This window comes from Nerophis ophidion, linkage group LG07 (genome assembly GCF_033978795.1).
Source record: "Nerophis ophidion isolate RoL-2023_Sa linkage group LG07, RoL_Noph_v1.0, whole genome shotgun sequence".
Classification (NCBI taxonomy): domain Eukaryota; kingdom Metazoa; phylum Chordata; class Actinopteri; order Syngnathiformes; family Syngnathidae; genus Nerophis; species Nerophis ophidion.
Genome location: NC_084617.1, coordinates 74581601 through 74600246, shown reverse-complemented (window position 1 = coordinate 74600246; position 18646 = coordinate 74581601). Strand labels below are relative to the sequence as shown.

Sequence of the window (18646 nt, the reverse complement as noted above, 5' to 3'; positions counted from 1 at the left end):
TGCACTGTACTTCTTGTATTCATCCTCTTACATTCATACTCCTGGTCTATGAATGGATTACTTCATGCCTTCTTAGAATAAAAAAAAAAAAAGTTTTGTATTCTTTCTCGCCTGTCAGTTTAATAAAGTTGTGCGACTTTCCATTTCTTCTTTTTTTTTTCTTCTGTTTGCATGAGTTTTCTCCTTTTTTTTTTCCCTCCAGCCATTTCTCCTGCACCCTCCTTCCACCGACAACTCCTTCATCCTCGCAGTTGAACCCCGATTTCGTTGTTTCTCTCTTCCTTTCAGGGAGTCCGTGAAAGTCAACGGCTACGGGGGTTTCCACCCCAGCGACGCCGTCAGTCCCAGTCGCCACGGCAACGTGAAGAAAGTGACTGGCGTGGGAGGCACCACCTACGAGATTTCAGTGTGAGCGAGGGCGCCCTGGGCGGGACTCCCGTGTGTGTGTGTATTGGATCTTTTTGTCAGCCGATTCTCTTTCTGGATGCTTTGTCAGGTTGTCCAGTTATGTGCACAAAAAAGGAACACAATCCCAGTGAAGGGGGGAGTAAATTCCGACAGAATAATACCTTTACGAGCATGTTGAGTCCTCCTCCACTTGGCCTCAAGATGCAACATCTCCGTCAGTGTCTTTCCAAGAAGGTCACGACTTCTTTTGGACCAGCAGATTACCTCACACTCAGCACCATTTCATCGTCTAATAATCAGGGGTGTCCAAAGTGTGGCCACACATTCTGGAAATGATATTGCAAACATTTTTAAAAACATTTTAAAAAAAAGAGTGGAATGATGTGAAATCTAAGGAGAAAAAGTTGCAATGTTGACCCAAGGCTGTTTTTTTCTTTTGTCTTCATTTCTCTGTTTTTGCCATTGCTTAAAAAAAAAGACAAAAATAAAATCAATCCTATAATGAATTATTTTCAAGGCTCTAATTCAGGGGTCGGGAACCTTTTTGACTGAAAGAGCCAAGAAGCCAAATATTTTAGAATGTATTTACTTAAAAGCCATATATTTTTTTTAACACTGAACACAACTAAACACGTGCATTTTTAAGTAAGACCAACATTTCTAGAGTATAATAGGTCTCTTATTCTTTGTAATAACATTATTATTCTAAAGCTAAATGTGGAGGGGGCGTGGCCTGCGGGCCTGCAGCAAAGCGAGGTGTTGCCAGGATCGGCCTTGAAATCAGCGACAGGTGTGTAGATGGCCCACCTGGGCCTTGTTATCTGATCACCTGTCGCTCTGTTATAAGCAGCAGCCAGGAGAAGGGTTGGGGCTGGGGCTGGAGCCAGAGCGTGAGCGAAAGAGAAAAAGACAATTGCTGGAAAGCAACTGAGAGACTAATTGAAAATTAGGGTTACAATATTGTAACCCTGAAACAGGCTCTCATGTTGGTGCTTGGGGGTCTGAAGAACCCCCAGGAGGACAAGCCCCACACTAACCAATAATAAATAAATAACTTCTTACCATTAACGCAACTTCTTGGACAGGGGCAGTAGAAAACGGATGGATGGATTAAAATGCATGAGAATGTTTTATATTTTGAACATTATTTTTAACACTGTGATTACAAGTGGAATTATTCATTACTTATCGTGTTAAGCAGCGTCAGCTCAGATTTCATCTGGCTCGCGACCCATAGGTTCCCTACCCCTGCTCTAATTACTTCAAAAATATCACTTTAAAATGTTTTATTTTCGAAAAAATATTCCTTTTTTTTTTTTTGTGGTTGCCCATATAAAAACAAAGTTGTCTTTAAAACAAACAAAATTGCTCAAACGTAAAATCGACAGACGTGTCTGAAGTTGATATCGTAATAAGTGTTGGAAGTAAAAAAAAATAATAATAAAAAATTATGATTTTAAGAGTGCGGCACCTTTTGGATCCCAATTATATATAATGGGATTTTATTTATCTCTGCACTGTGATTTCTCAAAATTAATTATTGCATTATTGATCTTTTACGGCTTTAATTACTAAAAACTGCATATTTCAGTGTTTTACTATAAAAAACCACATTGTCTTTGACAAACAAGGAATAAAACCTTTTTTTTTTTTTACTTCATATCAACCTGAAGTTTTATTAGCAGTAATGACTGAGACCCTTTATGGTCTAAAGGCAAAAAAAAATTAAATTTCATATATTTTGTTATGGTTTGAAAATGGAAAATATCAAAATGGCCCCCACTTGTAATTTTTCCATGTGTGGCCCTCAGTGGAAAAAGTTTGGACACCCCTGGTCTAACTGAACGGTATTTGTTGTCCGCTTCGATGTTTGGGTAGAATTCCAGGACGGGAACAATTAATTGATAAAAGATATTATCGATGTATTAAAAAAAAAAAAAAAAGTTTGAATATGTTTGCTGATATACCCAACGTACTGTATTGTATGCCTGCCATGTTTACGTTTTGTAATCATTTATACGATTCAGCCAATGAAGAGAAGTGTTCCCACCAAAATAAAATACACTATATTGCCGAAAGTATTTGACCACCTGCCGTGACTCACATATGAACTTGAAGTTAGCGCCATCTCATTCCTAACCCATAGGGTTCAATACGACCTTTTGCAGTTACTACAGCTTCAACTCTTCTGGGAAGGCTGTCCACAAGGTTGCCTAAGCGTGTTTATAGGAATTTTCCACTATTCTTCCAAAATCGCATTGGTGAGGTCAAGCCCAACCACTGAAAAAAAACACACACCATAATTCATAATTATGAATTCATAATTCATCACATTTCACACTCTATGCAGTCCGAAATGTACCTCCAAACCCGGACTGGTTCATCGGATTGCCAGATGGAAAAGTGTGATTCATCAGTCCAGAGAAGGCGTCTTCACTGCTTTAGAGTCCAGTGGCGACGTGCTTTACATCACTGCATCCCACACTTTGCATTGGACTTGGTGATGTATGGCTTAGATGCAGCTGCCCGGCCATGGAAACCCATTCCATGAAGCTCTCTGCGTCCTGTACGTGGGCTAATTGGAAGTCTGGAGCTCTGTAGCAACTGACTGTGCAGAAAGTCTTTGCACTATGTGTTTCAGCATCCACTGATCCCTCTCTGTCAGTTTACGTGGCCTACCACTCGGAGGCTGAGTTGCTGTTGTTCCCAAACTCTTCCATTTTCTTGTAATAGAGCAGTTGACGTTGGAATATTTAGGAGCGAGGACATTTCACGACTGGATTTGTTGCACAGGTGGCATCCTATGACAGTTCCACGCTGGAAATCACAAATTCTTTCACAAATGTTTGTAGAAACAGTCTCCATGCCTAAGTGCTTGCTTTTTTTACACCCAAGTGATTAGGACACCTGATTCTGAACATTTGGATGGGTGGCCAAATACTTTTGGCAATATAGTGTATGTATTCAGCTCAACACTTTCAGCACAAAATAATGGGCATAAAGCAATTGCTTAGAAAATTAATACAAGAGTATCAAACAGACTTGCTGTTAAAATTTTTTCATTCTTAACTGAATTGGAGAAAATATACCTGACATGACTTAAGATTCAGCCGTTGTTGCCTTCAAGTAGTCGATACATGAGATGTTAGGATGTTCTCTACATGAAGACAATGGAAGAAACATTATTGCTTTCATTGAGAAAGGACCATGTTTCATTGCTTTGAAAAAAAATGGTGCGCAATAAGAGCCGGCATACAGTAAATGTTTGTGGTGTGCAACGTGTTAAAAGTCCTAACACAAGTTGAAGCAGACAAGCTGTCATTCCTCGAGTTTTGTTAGCCCACAGCTTCTATGATCTTTATACATTTGACATAATTGTATTAAACTATTGTATAAATGTGCTATTTTTGTGAAGAAATATTTCCCTGAAACCTGGGCAAAATAAATAAAGTTTACTTTGAGCAAATTGTTGACGGAAAGTAGCCTTTTGAATGTTTTCTCTCTCCAGGCAAGGCACTCCAACGCTGACATACCGGAAGAAGCTTTAATTTCAGAAGGGTTAAAACCGATAAAAATCAGTTCCCAGTGGCTTATTTTATTTTTCGAAGTTTTTTTCAAAATTTTACCCATCATGGAACAGCCCCAAAAAACGCTTTAATTAATGGCTACAAAGATGGTTGACAGTTTTATTGGAAGGTGGAGGAGACGAGTGCAAATGAGAAGCAACATTTTATCGATGTACAAGTATTTACAGATGCACTTTGGGGGGCAAAGTTGACTAATTTGTTGAGATCATCAGCAGGGAATGTTAGCTAACAAATTCCTGTTGAGGAATTGAGGTTGGAGTGGCGCTGATGAAGCGTTGATTGGAAACAAAAGATGCATCTGACGACCCTCGCCGGCCACCCTGCTGATTACGATACTTAGACACACGTGGAGGTGTGAGCAGTGGAAGCATGGACAGGGCAGGAAGGCCCGTTGCGATGCATCATGGGATATGACAGCGACATGTTCTTCCATGATGTCTGGTCCCTGACCCTGTGCTGCTATCGAGCAGGCTACATTTTCCTCTCCCCTACAAAAAACTCTGCTTCAGAACAAAACCAAAGAGCCCAATGTGGGAATTATCATCACAAGCCTGGCCACAGTTTGTCAGAAGTAACTTTGAGGTGTGTTAAGGGGAAGGGGGCTTGCACGGTTTGTCTTGGTTTCTTCGAGTGGTATCAAGGACTTGTGAGGCAAAGCAAATTAAAAAAACTAAATGTCAAGTGTCCAAATTCAGTTCGTTTAGAGTCTATTGTAGAAAAAGAGGAAAAAACGGATAAACTGAAGGCCGAAAAAGAAAGTTCTTATATCTCAATTCTTTTCCTCGGCCTTCACCTCCTTTGTCTCATTTTCTTCCTTCTCCTTTTCAACTTTCTTCTCCGTCTCCTTTTCAACTTCTTGCTTGTCCTTTGAGGTCTTGTCCTTTACTGAGAGCTCCTCTAGCTTCTCTGCAACTTTGTTTGCACTGTCAGCATTTCCTGCGGTGAAATCAGGTGAAAATGTCAACAAAAGTCAAGCACAAACTAAACTGAAAACATATCGACACTCACAGAAAAAAACTTTTATAAGCTAAAAACCTTCTTGATGCCCACAAGAACATTTAGGAGCACACACCCATCCTCCCATACCTTTCAAGGTTTTATGAAAAGGCAAAAAAAGTTCAATTTTCAGACAAAGATCGGTGGTTAGTTTTTAATAACATCGCAACTTTTTCTTGTCCCCACCCATTTTTCAAGTTTTTTTTGTCTGATTTCATTACTACAAAGTGTCAAAGGTGGATTAAAAAAAATGAAAAATAAAATGCCACAGGCTGCAAATGGCCCCTGGCAACATTCTGGACACCCCTGCTTCTAGATCTTTTTTAGGTTTGAGCATGTGTTGTGACGTCAACTCTGTTAAAAGCCACAGTAAAAAGAGCTCAGCAGCGCATGCACTTTTTGCGTCAGATGAAAAGAGCACAGCTCCCTCCCCCCATTCTCACCACATTCTACAGAGGCACTATAGAGAGCCTACTGACCAACAGCATCTCTGTCTGGACTGGAGCCTGCAATGCCTCAGACTGGAAGTCTCTCCAGAGAGTGGTGAGGACGGCAGAAAAGATTATCAGGACTCTTCTTCCTCCTATCCAGGAGATCGCAAAAAGCCGCTGCCTGACCAGGGCTCAGAAAATCTGCAAAGACTCCTCCCACCCCCACCAAGGACTGTTTACACTGCTGGACTCTAGGAAGAGGTTCCGCAGCCTCCGAAGCAGAACCTCCAGGTTCTATAACAGCTTCTTCCCTCAGGCCTTAAGACTCTTGAACGCATCATAACTAAATTATCCCCTTAACTCCCCCCAAAATGAATTAACTCGCTGGGATAAAAATACAATATAACATACATCCATAAACCAGGAGGCATATGCAAAAGTCCAATATATTTATCTGTACAGTAATCTATTTATATCTGCACCTTTTTGCTTTTTTTTATCCTGCACTACCAAGAGCTAAAGCAACGAAATTTTGTTCTTATTTGTACTGTAAAGTTCAAATTTGAATGACAATAAAAAGGAAGTCTAAGTCTAAGTAATGGGGTGTGTTATTGCAGCTGGAACACATTGATGCATAACAATTATATTTGTATTGCAAATGTCAACATCGTTCACAGAGGTGAGCTACAGCCACGGCCATGTTTTTTTTTTAAGCGATGCATGTCCTGCGATAAGTGTTTGCAGGGCATCCACACTGGAACCTCAACACAGCAGCATATTCCATGGTTCAGAGAACTGAAAACTAAAACTGGTGAAATGCAACAAAAAGCCTAGCTAGACAGCATCAACGTGTATTCATGAGATCTTTTGAAGCGTGAGAGGAACAAATACAAGAATCAACAATTCTGACTGGCGAATGTGTCGGTCACTCAAATGCCGGTGATAACGGAGGTTGAAAATACCTCAGCCTCTTGCAACTAAGTGTTGCACTTAGAAAACATAGATGTCGATTAATTGAGCAGCCCTGGGGTAGGTTACAAAATATTGATGGGATTACAATATGTGCAGAGTATAAAAGAGGCATCCATGTTGACTGGTCTGCTGACAGCGTAACAACTGATGTAACAGAACCAAACTCTGAACAAAGCTGTCGCCTGTTTCATTTTGCATGTTTGTGTCGCAGACTGTAGTCAGCAGCAAAGGACAGAGTGAGTCTGCAGGGAACTATCAAGTAGTATGATCAGCTTAATCAATATTTTCAACAATTCACAATTGTTGTCTATCATCCCACTCTTTATATTTGTTTATTAAATCCAAATGACCTGGCCTATACGGTCTTGACCTTCATATGGCAATATATTCTGCAAACTGTTTGCCCGTGTAGAATCTAGTGTCCAAATACAGAATCCCGCACGTTAGAGACTTGTGTTCCATGTTATAAATACACTGAGTCCAACGGAGTTCATAACAAATTGTGGTAGACTGCAATGAACTCCCCACCTAAAAGCCATTCGACTCCAGCACTTTAATAAAAGGTGAAAAAACACTCTTGGATTCCAGAAATAACTGGCAGCCGTGTCTCTTCCCTCCTAATGCTTTGTCAACAAGAATCTCCTACAGGGATGTAACAATATGAACATGTTCTTTATGTTATTGTTACCAAAATGATCATTGTCCTGCTATTGTTGAAGGTGCTCAATACACAAACTGGAATCTTTTAACAAAGTTTTATTAAAAATATTTTAATAAAGTTGACAGTGTCATTTTGTGGCAGAAGAAACATTACCGTATTTCCTTGAATTGCCGCCGGGTATATAGTATGCGCCTGCCTAGAATTACTGCTGGGGCAAACTCGTTTCGCAAAATATTATTTTTATTAGCGAATGTCTACAATTTCCACCGGGTCAAACTCGTCACGTCACGAGTGACACTTCACCTGCCATCATTTTCAAAATGGAGGAGGCTGATTTCAATCATTTGAAATGGCATAAAGGGAAGAAGATTAAGAGCTATTCAGTAGGATTTAAGGTCCAAGCTATTGAATATGCTAAAAAGAACAGTCAGCAGCTATGTTTTATTAATATACCATAGCTGCGTGTGTCAAATATGAGTCATTAAATGACTCCCGCCTCCTGGTGGTAGAGGGCGCTAGTGATCCTTCTTGCAACTACTCGGCTGCAGAAGAAGTGACAACAAGCAGCAAGAGTGAGCAGCCATCGTTTATTTTTTCCTCTCGCTTGCACTTTTAACATGGAGGATTACATATCTAAAATAAAACAGTTTTCTAAACTGGACTTTTAATCGAAGCAGGAGGTAATAAAGGAAGATCTCCGTCGAGACAGAGACTTTTAAAACTGAAGAAAGATAAGGAAGACTTCTATAAACAAGTTATCGATGCTTTTGATCAGAAGGAGCTGCGCATGGACTTCATTTATAAGTAAAGGTAAGACCATAACGTTTTCATGATGGTATCCTTACATCACACTCAAATTTTTAAGAGCAGGCCTAAATTTACCGCATGCCTTTGGTAAGTGCCGGAGTGAGAAGATGTTTTAAAATAATTAGCACATGCTTGCCTTTACCGCATGCCTTTGGTAATTGCCGGAGTGAGAAGAGGTTTTAAATTAATTAGCGCCCTGGCGGATATTCAAGGAAATACGGTAGTTTTTTTTTTAACTTGAGAGTTTGTATAGGTTTATCTTATAAGTTAATCATTAAATACAATGACAAAACCTAACAAATAAAGAAAATACAGATGATGGGGGCGTCTTTTCGGGTTAATGTGACGTCTTGAGTTCACTACCTGTTATTTCTTCCAGTATAGATCAATCACTTTGTGCTAAGGGAGCACAGCTTGTGGGTTCAATGTGCACAATTGAATATCATAGTTGATTAAATTGTAATTTGTTTGTACAAGTTTAGATATGAGAATGATGTTCAGGGTTTCTGTAGGCATCAGCAAGTCTGATTTAATGATTTTTAATGCCACCTAAAACATATGTGTCCAACTGATGATAGTTATATATAGCCAAACGCGTACAATTGTATGTCATGTATAGACATACTTATAGGCATTTGACAGTGACAAATCTTGAATAGTTGAAAAGTTTACATTAACTGTTACTTTCTAGTGAATTCCAATCACCGTATTTCCTTGAATTGCCGCCGGGGCGCTAATTAATTTAAAACCTCTTCCCACTCCTGCGCTTACCAAAGGCATGCGGTAAAAGTAAGCATGCGCAAATTATTTTAAAACCTCTTCTCACTCCGGCACTTACCAAAGGCATGCAGTAAAAATTTGAGTGTGATGTAAACTTGGACCTTAAATCCTACTGAATAGCTCTTAATCTTCTTCCCTTTATGCGATTTCAAATTACCGGTATTGATATCAGCCTCCTCCATTTTGAAAATGATGACCGGGGATGTGTCACTTCTGACGTCACGAGTTTGACCCGGCGGTAATACTAAGCATGCGCTAATTATTTTGCGAAGTGAGTTTGACCCGGCAGTAATTCAAGGCAGGCGCATACTATATGCCTTGCGCCAATTCAAGGAAAAACGGTAGCTCCAAATGTGTTCACAGAAGTTGTGTTGGGTCACGCCATAAAAATTAGGCATTGTTAACTGCTGACTGCCTTAAATCGCCCACTTGTGATTAGCTAATAGCATGTGATTACACTGCATTGTTTCATGTTACTTTTGTTATTTATTCTTTTATGATATAACTCTGCCAATTTATTCATTACTATTTGAAAATTATGGAGAAAAAGTATTTTTATGCACATATTTTGAAAAATGTTTAGAGACATGCTTACTTGTATCTTTTAATTGTTTACATTTAATGTGTCATATTGTTGTTGAACATAAAGTTAAGAAAAAAACAGCTGATTTGTCAGCTTGTTACATCATTTCTGGGGTTCACCAAGTCCACCTTTACGAATGTCAAAAGTTTTGAAGCAACGTGTACTTTTAAAGAGATCATTGTTTCAAAAATGATTAGTTCCAGCTCCAATATTAAGTGCGTGTCGCTACTACCACGATGCAGAATCATAATCAGAAATACTTTATCAATCCCTGAGAGGACATTAAAATGCTCCGAAAAATGTGGGGAAGAGAATGGCTGGCAGGTCCCGCCAACAAGCTAAAAAAAGTTTTGATTGCTCGCAGTTGATAAGTTACACATGCAAACCCGGAGAAAGATCTCAGGGCAATTAATCAATTGCAACTAGACTGTTTGGTTTGTCTTAGAAGACGATTCGCCTCTCATCCGAGTAGACTTCATCAGCTCATGCTCATAGACTTAGATTAGGAAAGACTGAGAAAGATCTGAAAAAGCAGAGGTAACCAAAGCTTAATGTAGGGGCCATTTGGTCACTTGATCTATTTTTTTTGGCCCCTTAGCACATTTTAGAACAAAAAATTAAACGAAAACCCCCCAGCAAAAATAGAACAGTAGAGATACAAAGCTGAAATCTTATACATGACCAATATCTACAAGCAACAACACTCAAAAAGGTTGACCACTGAGTCTTTATATTTACACTGAAGTTTAACTTCTTTCAACTAGATTTTGCCATTCTGTCCGTTTTGACTGCAAACCATGATCATGTCTGAATATTGTCACAGTATTTGTTGTATACACACACGTACAAATACAAGTATGCGAACCCTTTGGGATTATTTAGAATTTCTGCATAAATTGAGCTATTGTGGAAAACATTTTAAGTGCCAAAGGGGGCACACGACAAAAGTTAGGGCACCACTGATCTAAAGTGTGTATGTTTACCAAATTAAGGAGACGTTAAACACAAACCTGATCCTTCAAGATTTTTTTTGACCTCTGCTTTGCACTCGTCAAACTTCATTTTGAACTTCTGAGCATCTGCAGAAAGAGCAAATTAATGGTAAATACAGCTTCTAAAAAAAGAGTTAAATAGCATTGTACTGCATTGACAAATGGACAAAAACTTGAGGGCTGCTACAAAACATAAGAGTAGAAAAAGCATCCTCCTCCACCACAGTACGCACTTTCTGCATTTAAAAAGCGTATCGCCAGGAGCTCAGGTTTTGGTGCTTCATCCGCATAATCTGCTAGTGTGTTCCAGACCCAAGCTCTGTCACTGCCAGCGTTGGGCTTCAGCTCCATGATCGGTACAACTGTTCGCAAGAGAACACAAAACAACATTAACTTGCAAGTGATGACATGTAAGATTAGGAACATTATTTCATTGCGTATTTATGTTAAACAATGCAATTTCTGCTAAAATCTACAGATGTTTCTTTCAATTAGTTTAACAAGCCAATTAATGTTTTATTTGCATTACTGGTAAAAGCGCTATTTGGAGCAATCACAAGGCTTTATTATAATGCATTCAATAAATGTGTGCATAACTTTTCTTATACCACAGAATGTCAAATTTGCTGTAAGCACCTTCTAACTTCACTCCAGCTATGCACAGTGACACCCAGTGTGGCTCACTAACTTAATTCAAAACCGAAAGCCCAACAGTAGCTGTAAATTATTAATGCGTACGAGCGTATTTAAGGCGTACATAGTACACAAAATCAGGAAATGTTGGCAGGTCTGATCAAACAATTCAGTGGTTAAGAGACTCACCCTGATGATTGGCACAAAGCTTCAAAGTACGGTCTCTCCTCATCAGGAGGCGGATGGTGCCCTTCTCTTTGTGTTTCAGCAGCTTGACATCACCAGTGCCTCTCTCCTTCCATTCTGGTGGCTCGTTTTCAGAAGCAAACCGGTACAGTTTAGCTCGCCTAAGAAATCAAGAAGCAGCTTAACTGAGAATGCACTTGGAAAGTCATTGAATATGCACCAAGTTAGTCTGATTTCTCAAATAGTTCGGCTCTAAGGAAGCACCCTCTAAACTGTGGAAACACCTTAAGATGATCATGTTTGGCTTTTGAAAAACCTGACTAATACACTGAGATTATGTTCCCATCCGAAAATTCCTTCAAAAACATCTTTCTCCAGCCCAGTCTCTCTTTTTCCTCGGACCTACATCTGCTCCGAGACAAACAGAAATGTATTAAAAATAAAATAAAAAATAACATACATTTTTATTCAGACCCCTTGCTCAAAACTGTATTCAATGGCCTAGTGCCCTCAGATCAGTAGGTTGTGAGTTCAAACCCCGGCTGAGTCATACCGCTGCTGCCCACTGCTCCCCTCACCTCCCAGGGGGTGATCAAGGAGATGGGTCAAATTTCACCACACCTAGTGTGTGTGTGTGTGACAATCATTGCTACTTTAACTTTAATGCACCTTTGGCAGAAATGACAGCCTCAAGTCTGAATACGACGCAACAAGCTCCGCACACCTATTTGTGGGCTGTTTCGCCCATTCCTCTTTGCAGGACCTCTCAAGTTCCATCAGACTGAATGGAACGCATTGGTTTTCCTCCAGGACATCATCGTACATTGCTGCATTCATTCTAAACTAGTCAGGGAGGGGACCAAGAACCAGATGGTCACGCTGTCAAGAGCGAGAGCATTCCTCTATGGAGAAAGGAGAACCTTACAGAAGGGCAAGCATCTTTGCAGCAATCCACTAATCAGGCTTGTATGGTAGTTTGCCAAAACACACCTGACACACTGTCAATGAGAAACAAAAGTATCTGTTCTGCCGATACAAAGATTAAACTATTTGGCGTGACTGCCAGGCATCATGTTTGGAGGAAACGAGGCACTGCTCATCACCAGGCCAATACCATCCCTTACATGGTGGTGGAAGAATCATGCCGTGCATGGTTTTCAGCAGCAGGAACTGGGAGACAAGTCAGGATGGATAGAAAGTTAAATTCAGCAATATAGAGACATCCTGGATTAAAACCAACGCTTCCCATCCAATCTGATGCAGCTTGTGAAGTGATACAGAGAGGAATGGGCAATTATGAAAGGTGAAAACTGCCCTAAGACATGCATCGTATTCAAAAAGACTTGAGGCTGCAATTTCTGCCAAAGGTGCATCAACAAAGTAATGAATGTGTCTGAATCCTTATATACATGTGATTTGAGTTTATTTTTAATACATTTGCGAACATCTCTACATTTCTGTTTTTTTCTGTGTAGGTGGGTTGCTGAGTGTACACCAATTAAAAGATAAAAAAATAACTTTGATTTTAGCAAATGGCTGCAATGAAGGAGCGAAACAATTAAAGGGGTCTGAATATTTTCCATACTCACTGTATGCAGGGTAGTAACAGGCCCAATCATAACATGCAACATGTACCTGTATGTTTGCTCATTTTAAGCTTACAGCGGGGCGTATTAATTTCACAAACGCATCAAATTTGCTTTTTCCTTAAAAACACACACATATATACACATATTCACACACACGTATACATACACATAAATATATATATATATACATACACATAAATACATGTATACACATACATATATACACACAAACATACATATATACACATACTGTATATGTATACACACACATTATATATATGTATATATATATATATATATATATATATACACATACACACACACACACATATGTATATACATACACACATATATATACACATATACCAAGACACACTTATAGATATATATATATATATACAAATACACTTATATATATATACATACACAAACATACATACACACACACACAAATACATATATTTATACATACACATTTACACACACACGAACGCATCTGGAATGTTATATTGAACACATTTTTTAATTGATTTAACTTGTCTATTGCTGTATATATAGATATTGTTTTATCAGCCCAGCCCAACATGTATTTAACGTTTAGAATTCATAAACAAAGAAAGACAAATGTGTTCTTGTCCTACATAAGGATTGTGAATGAGGCACAATTCTCAAAAAAGGTGCAGTTCACTATTAACAACTGTTTCCTATTTTGCCCTAAAAAAATATATGATAACTGCTTACATTTTGAAAATCTCCTCTTCATCTTCTTCTAAAGTTTTAATGTCCTGCTCAGGAAGGGTGACGATTGGCTCAAACTGAGGGTCATAATTGGAGTCTTCTGCATTGTCTGCAGTGGTCTCAGATTCTTCCTGGTCCTAAATGGACAAAGAACACATTGAAAACATCTGCTCATAGGGTATGCAACCATGCTGAAATCTGATAGTGGAGTTTAAAAGACTCCAAACAAAAATGAACAACATTGCTGCGACGGTTTTTCTACCACGAGCAAAGAATCAATGGAACAAAGTTGGACAATGGCTCCAATGCATGCTGGCAAGTTAGCAGCAACAACCGGCATCACCTAAGGCAGGGGTCGGCAACCTTTACCACTCAGAGAGCAACTTTGACCCGTTTCACAAAATAAAGAAAACGAAGGGAGCCACAATACTCTTTTGAAATTTAAAATTAATTAACACAGCGTACAAAGCTTTGTTTTGCTTTGTGCTATTTATTAACCAGGGGTCTCAGACACACGACCCGCACCTTAATATGAAAATTTGATTTTAGTGCGAGTTTTATTTGAATGTCGCTTGACAACATCACATTTACCAACCATCTCAATTTTTCCAGGACACTACCGAGTTTCAGAGCTACCTTTCTTTCAACTGTCTGCTGGTTTTCACCTAAAAATAATAAGGGCGTGCAATGGTGACAATGCAATAAACACCTCGCACAACCGTACAAAACAGCTTACTAGGCCGTTCGCATATTGTATGGGACTTCTGCAGACACACATAAGCGACTGCAAGGCATACTTACTCAACAGTCATACAGGTTACACTGAGGGTTGTGATAATATGCACCACACTGTGAATTCACACCAAACAGGATTTGACAAACCCATTTCGGGAGAACATCCACCCTGTAATACAACATAAACACAACATAAAAAATACCCAGAATCCTAAGGAAATCCCAACTCTTCCAGGGGCCATTATACATCCATGCTAGCACCAAACCCCGCCGACCTCAACCGACGCATGGAGGGGCGGGGGTGGTAGTGGGGGATGTATAATGGAGCCCGGAATAGTTATGATGCATAGGATTCTGGGTATTTGATATGTTGCGTTTATAATGTGTTACAGTGCAGATGTTCTCCCGAAATGTGTTTGTCATTCTTGTTTGGTGACCAACTATGCCTCGCAGTCCCTTGTGCGTTAAGTCAGCAGCCGCACACTAGATGTGGCCGGCCGGAACAATAACAGGATCTGATAGCTCAGTTACAGCTCATGTTATTCTATTCTGTGTTATATGTCTTTTATGTTGCACGATTGCGCCAGATAAAATTCCAAGTTTGTGAACCCGTTCTCAAACAATGGCAGTAAAAACTTTTCTGATTCTGATTTTAAGGCGGGCGCTGCGACGTCGTCGAGATGACATTGAAGGCATTGCCTTTGCGGCACGGCCTTGATACTGTTGTCTAGGACAGGGGTAGGGAACCTATGGCTCTAGAGCCAGATGTGGCTCTTTTGATGACTGCATCTGGCTCTCAGATTAATCTTAGCTGACATTGCTTAACACGATAAGTAATGAATAATTCTGCTGGTAATCACAGTGTTAAAAATAACATTCAAATTATAGAACATTCTCATGCATTTTAATCCAACCATTCATTTTCTATCCACCTGTTCAAGAAGTCGCATTAATGGTAAGAAGTATTATATTTATTATTGGTTAGCTTTAGAATGGCCGGTGTGCGCAGTGGGAGAGTGGCCGTGCGCAACCCGAGGGTCCCTGGTTCAAATCCCACCTAGTACCAACTTCGTCACGTCCGTTGTGTCCTGAGCAAGACACTTCGCCCTTGCTCCTGATGGGTGCTGGTTGGCGCCTTGCATGGCAGCTCCCTCCATCAGTGTGTGAATGGGTAAATGTGGAAGAAGTGTCAAAGCGCTTTGAGTACCTTGAAGGTAGAAAAGCGCTATACAAGTACAACCCATTTATTTATTTAAAAAGAATAAGAAGTATATAGCGCTTTTTCTCTAGTGACTCAAAGCGCTTTACATAGTGAAACCCAATATCTAATTTTTACATTTAAACCACTGTGGGTGGCACTGGGTGCAAGTGGTAGAGTGTCTTGCCCAAGGACACAACGGCAGGGACTAGGATGGCGGAAGCGGGGATCGAACCTGCAACCCCCAAGTTACTGGCACGGCCGTTCTACCAACCGAGCTATACCGCCCCAACTTATTGCACCCTAAAAATGTTGGTCTGACTTCAAAATGCACGCATTTAGTTGTATTCAGTGTTAAAAATATTATATGGCTCTCACGGAAATACATTTTGAAATATTTGGCTTTAATGGCTCCCTCAGCCAAAAAGGTTCCCGACCCCTGGTCTAGGAGAAAATGTGAGAATGTTATTCTGGGCAGATTCCTGCGTGAGTCAATCAATATGGAAAACTTCCCGGTATAATGGGTCGGTCGTCAAGTATGCAGATGAGCCATATCAGAGTGATCCAAGAGCCGCAGGTTGCCGACCCCTGACCTAAGGAGTGGCCAGATGCGACTAGTACTCCAATAAAACATTACAAACCATCCAAAAGACTAAACAGACAACATTGAAGTCCATTTTAAGTTTTGGCGACCTTGTTTAACGGTGAGAACTGACTTAAAAGTTAGCTAGTTTGATAACAAGGCCTTACACGAACAGGCTATTGCAGACTAAATGCATTATTTACACAAAAAAAGTGAAACTATAAAGTTAGTAACAGGTAGTTTGATTGGCGACTAGTATTAATTGTGGGTTGGTTAACTCGCGCAGTTACTAGACAGCCTTGCCGGGAAACTAACATGCGGAGGCAAGCTAACGTTAGCACTCTTGGTTAGCGACTGTTGTGATTGCTGGAAATAAAAGAGTAAAACATCACCAACTACACTTGACAAAATGGACACAATAAATACAACAAAACAATAGTCTGCGGTCAGAAGTTGTTGTTTTAGGCCAGGCGTGTGCACAGTGACGTAGCGGCTAGCATGCTAATGAGGCTAACATGCTGGCTGGCTGCTTTTCAATCAACTATTTACAAAAAATGTCGAGCAAAAAAAAGGATTTGCATTGAAATATTTCAAACGACGTTGTTATATTATTCCAAAACACCGGCTTAGCTTTCCACGCATCGCCAAACCATCATCGGTAGTTTGGGGCTCGCAGTTTTTTTTCTATGAAACTTTTGTTGAATTGTAAAGCATCGAAGAGTGGTTTAGTCGGCAAATATGGGTTTCAAAGCAAAGATGGTACATTGGATGATCAAAGATTCGGGACCTCACCCTCGGGTCTGCCATAATATTGTAGATGTTGGTAGATGATGGATGTTATCTTTAAGATTCAAATACCAAACTGGCCGCCGTTTGCCTTCAGCTTCCCTCACTTCCTCTTCCAGGTTTCGCGCGCCGAATTTGACCGATACGTCATCACGTTGGGACGGAAGTAGCGTTTTTTTTTTCATTTAACTTTAATTTAAAAAGTAAAAAAAATATATATATATATATACAGATGTTGATTGTCTATCTGTTTCGGCAATAAGCGGTAGAAATGGATGGATGTGTACATATATAAAAATGATAAATGGGTTGCACTTGTATAGCGCTTTTCTACCTTCAAGGTACTCAAAGCGCTTTGACACTACTTCCACATTTACCCATTCACACACACATTCACACACTGATGGAGGGAGCTGCCATGCAAGGCGCTAACCAGCACCCATCAGGAGCAAGGGTGTTCTTCTTCCTCCAAACACGACGAGTTGAGTTTATACCAAAATGGATACATGGATGATAAGGCAGAGGATTGGAAGAATGTCATGTGGTCAGATGAAACCAAAATATAACTTTTTGGTATAAACTCAACTCGTCGTGTTTGCAGGAAGAAGAATACTGAGTTGCATCCCAAGAACACCGAACCTACTGTGAAGCATGGGGGTGGAAACATCATGCTTTGGGGCTGTTTTTCTGCTAAGGAAACAGGACGATTGATCCGTGTTAAGGAAAAAATGAATGGGGCCATGTATTGTGAGATTTTGAGCCAAAACCTCCTTCCATCAGTGAGAGCTTTGAATGGTTGACCAAATACTAATTTTCCATCTTAATTTACAAACAAATTCTTTAAAATTCCTACAATGTGAATTCCTGGATTTTTTTCTTCACATTCTGTCTCTCACAGTTGAAGTGTACCTATGATGAAAATTACAGACCTCTGTCATCATTTTAAGTGGGAGAACTTGCACAATCGCTGGCAAACTAAATACTTTTTTGCCCCCTTGTATATATATACATATATATATATATATATAAATATATATACACATATTGTCCTTATTTGGAAGTAACGTTTTTTATTTATTTAACTTTTAGTTAACAAAGAGTAAATATCTGCGAGGGATAACTCTCGTAAAGTCCAATAAGACATTGTTTCACACGCCCCCATTAGGGCGTGGTTAGTGCAACATCCGGGTACTGACTTCCACACTCTGTGAATGCACACATGCGCAGAGAGGCATAGATATCTTATATGGAGACGTCGCATCCATAGATAAGTAGACGCAGCATTGGCTGCTGTGACGCGAGAAATTCGGCCGCCATCTTGAAGTGGTGATGAGGAGCCGGGGAGAAGCCTAAACTGACAGTTGATAGTAGAAAACAAAGATGCTGAACTGACAGTGGACAGGTAGAAAACAAAGATGCTGAACTGACAGTTGACAGGTAGAAAACAAAGATGCTAAACTGACAGTTGACAGGTAGAAAACAAAGATGCTAAACTGACAGTTGACAGGTAGAAAACAAAGATGCTCAACTGACAGTTGACAGGTAGAAAACAAAGATGCTAAACTGACAGTTGACAGGTAGAAAACAAAGATGCTAAACTGACAGTTGACAGGTAGAAAACAAAAATGCTGAACTGACAATTGACAGGTAGAAAACAAAGATGCTAAACTGACAGTTGACAGGTAGAAAACAAAGATGCTAAACTGACAGTTGACAGGTAGAAAACAAAGATGCTAAACTGACAGTTGACATGTAGAAAACAAAGATGGTGTTCAGAGTTTTCCTGCTCAAATGAGCAGACTGTTGAAAATAGAAATCAGGGGGATTACTTTTCACAAGTAAGATTTAACATTAATGTACCATCTGTTGTATTTTGTGAAAATAATATTTCCACAGAGTTGAGAAGGAGCAAAGATCTTCAACAGTACTGAAATCGTAGCCGCTAGCAAACTAAAGTATGACCGTAATAGAAATGCTTGTC

The 18646-nt window shown here is 39.7% G+C and overlaps 2 protein-coding genes across 2 annotated transcripts in view; one reads left to right on the top strand and one right to left on the bottom strand.

The window, feature by feature from the left end:
* zdhhc8b (zinc finger DHHC-type palmitoyltransferase 8b) overlaps window positions 1-4478 on the top strand; it is a 136103-nt gene extending 131625 nt beyond the window's left edge. The window contains exon 11 of the mRNA XM_061907104.1: window positions 289-4478. Coding sequence (XP_061763088.1) covers window positions 289-412 — 124 coding nt within the window. The 3' untranslated portion in view covers window positions 413-4478. The remainder of the gene's footprint in view (window positions 1-288) is intronic.
* Window positions 4081-16831, bottom strand: ranbp1 (RAN binding protein 1). Its single transcript, XM_061907107.1, has 6 exons — window positions 16672-16831; window positions 13367-13500; window positions 11040-11197; window positions 10451-10579; window positions 10236-10304; window positions 4081-4931 (listed from the first exon to the last, which is right to left on the bottom strand). Exons 1-6 carry the CDS (start codon window positions 16684-16686, stop codon window positions 4765-4767), a joined length of 672 nt encoding a protein of 223 aa, XP_061763091.1. The 5' UTR covers window positions 16687-16831; the 3' UTR covers window positions 4081-4764.
* Window positions 16832-18646: the final 1815 nt, after the last annotated feature.

Coding starts and splice junctions, on each gene's coding strand:
- ranbp1 (XM_061907107.1), bottom strand. Junction 11,198..13,366: donor GAAGAGGAGATTTTCAAAAT/GTAAGCAGTTAT, acceptor TTGATTTCTTAG/GCGAGCTAAACTGTACCGGT. Junction 4,932..10,235: donor AAAAAATCTTGAAGGATCAG/GTTTGTGTTTAA, acceptor ATTTCACCGCAG/GAAATGCTGACAGTGCAAAC.